The sequence below is a fragment of the Suricata suricatta genome, unplaced genomic scaffold (assembly GCF_006229205.1).
Source record: "Suricata suricatta isolate VVHF042 unplaced genomic scaffold, meerkat_22Aug2017_6uvM2_HiC HiC_scaffold_687, whole genome shotgun sequence".
Classification (NCBI taxonomy): domain Eukaryota; kingdom Metazoa; phylum Chordata; class Mammalia; order Carnivora; family Herpestidae; genus Suricata; species Suricata suricatta.
Genome location: NW_021914079.1, coordinates 1 through 2,477, shown reverse-complemented (window position 1 = coordinate 2,477; position 2,477 = coordinate 1). Strand labels below are relative to the sequence as shown.

Here is a 2,477-nt window from a genome sequence, read left to right as displayed (position 1 = left end):
CATGTGTCGCCTATTGCCTAGAACACCAGAATTAATATACAGCCTTTAGGACATCACACTCTGAATGCAATTTTTTTAAGTTTATTTTTTTTATTTTTGAGAGACAGAGAGAAACAGTGCCAGCAGGGGAGGGGCAGAGAGAGAGGGAGATACAGGATCTGAAGCAGGCTCCAGGCTCTGAGCTGTCAGCACTGAGCCCAATGCAGGGCTTGAACCCATGAACCATGAGATCATGACCTGAGCCGAAGCCAGATGCTTAACCAACTAAGCCACACCGGCACCCCAGAATGCAATTTCATTTATTTTATCTTATTATATTAATTTTTTTAATGTTTATTTATTTTTGAGAGAGACAGACACAGAGTGTAAGCAGGGGAGGGTCAGAGAGAGAATCTGAAGCAGGATCCAGGCTCTGAGCTAGCTGTCAGCACAGCGCCCCACGTGGGGCTCAAACCCACGAACTGTGAGATCATGACCTAAGCCTAAGTTGGCTGCTTAACCAGCTGAGCCACCCAGGTGCCCCTGAATGCAATTTTATTTGATGAAGAAATAAAAACCGTTCCCTATGTATCTCTCAGGATTTCTTTCCAAAGTAGAGCATGAATACTTCTCAACTTTAGAATTTAATGTTTAAAATTTAATATGCCTAATGGGATTCTCAACTCTAAGTTTTTAAAAAAAATTGTGTTGTTCATTCTTAAAGGGACTTTCAAAATTGTCACGGTTATGCTCTCTATTAATATCATTTTAATTATCTTTCAGAAATAATTGATAATAAGACTTCTGTAGCCATGGCTAGTTCTGATGGGAAACCAAAATCTGTAAGTCATGCCAAAAAATGGTCAGAAGAGATAGAAAATCTGTACAGATTTCAACAAGCGGGATATCGGGATGAAATTGAATATAAACAAGTGAAACAAGTTTCTGTGGTAAGATTTATAGCTCTACAAACCTGAACTCTAAATATTTAGTGAAAAGTATTAAAATCCAACAAAGAACCAAAGAATAACTAAAAGGGAGCTCTACTTCAATTCTCTCATTTTATTGATTAGGAGATTGAGGCCCAGCGGAGTGATGTTCAGGTAGACTGGAGGGAGAGGTGGTCCCTCAGCATGGAAACATTAAGAACTTTCTAGCTTTAATTGAGCAATCATGCTCCACTAAATGAATCATTTATGTCAACCACCAAAGTAGAGTCTTTCCCGCTTACTCAGGTAATTCTATTACCAGAGATTCAGTTTGTTGTGTAACTATTATTTCTTTCCAGTTCCTTTTTCTTTTTCATTGCCACAAATTGTGAAGAGGTTAGAGTCTTTTTATGATGGAGATTATAAGTGACAGGAAATGATGAGCACCTCCTGACTTTGGTTATGCTTTGCATTTCCACCCCCAATAATGTTGTGACTGCAATAAAATCAGATCTAAGAAAACATGAAGAACATCCTGGGAAGGGAAGTTCCACAGGGTTGGGGGGTATAGGGAAGAACACGCCTGTTCACTGTATTGGCAATTTTGAAGAGGTCTTGCATTTCACTTCAGTATGTACTTAGTGGGTACAAACTGTCAGGAAGGAGAAAATTTCCCTCAGATCCTCTTTGTTCTTTTGGCTGGTCTAATACTAAAACAGACACAAGACAGGTTTGAACTTGTTGAGTGCATGAATGCTAAATGTGTAATGAATTACAGCTTTTAAGATTAATAATGACAAGAACAGTAAAACCTTATGCACGTCAAAATATGTGTGCCTTTAAAAAGGAAGCACGGGAATTTCAAGGAAGACAAAATAGCTTCCTTTGGGGAACAGTCCTCCAAAATGGCTCCATGGCCCCAGAGACACTTGCAGAACACCTTGAAGGCTGGATAGGATGGTAACTGAAGGATTGCCTTCATCGGCATGTCTCTACTAGCATACAGCGGTCTGAAGGATTTGAACAAAGTTCTCTTTCCTGACCTGAAGCACATGTCCTTTTGGGACACATAGCTATTAGAGCTTAATGACCTCCCAGATACTCTTGAGGACCATATCATGCCACTCTGTTCTACTCACAAGAGTGACGTTTTCCTAGATTGAATGGGAGTCACCAAGTGAAAAGCCAAAAAGAAAAAACTATAAAATACCAGAGGGGCATTTGAAATGAGGTTGATGAGCACAGAATCAATACAGCTGTTTGGAGGCTCATCCCATATACAGTGGCTATTTCTTCACTGAATGAGATGGTTTGGGGGAACCTCGTAAATGAAACCTAGCCTGCTCCTGGCCCCAAGAGGAAGAGAGTTATAATGGTGTTTTGAGAACACCTCCTGTCTCCATTGGGGACAATGGAAGCTATGAAAGACAAGCCGACCTAAATGACAGGAAGCATTGATTTTTTTCTATACTGTATATGTCAAAGAGTCCACCAAGGTGTATCAGCTATGTTGCTACCTATTTTTGCTAATTCTTAAATAAATGAGACAACAGAAGAAAATGAAAACAC

General features: G+C 39.8%; 1 protein-coding gene across 1 annotated transcript; it reads left to right on the top strand.

The window, feature by feature from the left end:
• Window positions 1-767: 767 nt before the first annotated feature.
• Window positions 768-956, top strand: MEIG1 (meiosis/spermiogenesis associated 1). The gene has a single exon (XM_029931595.1). The coding sequence runs from the start codon at window positions 792-794 to the stop codon at window positions 954-956; it is 165 nt and encodes a 54-aa protein (XP_029787455.1). The 5' UTR covers window positions 768-791.
• Window positions 957-2,477: the final 1,521 nt, after the last annotated feature.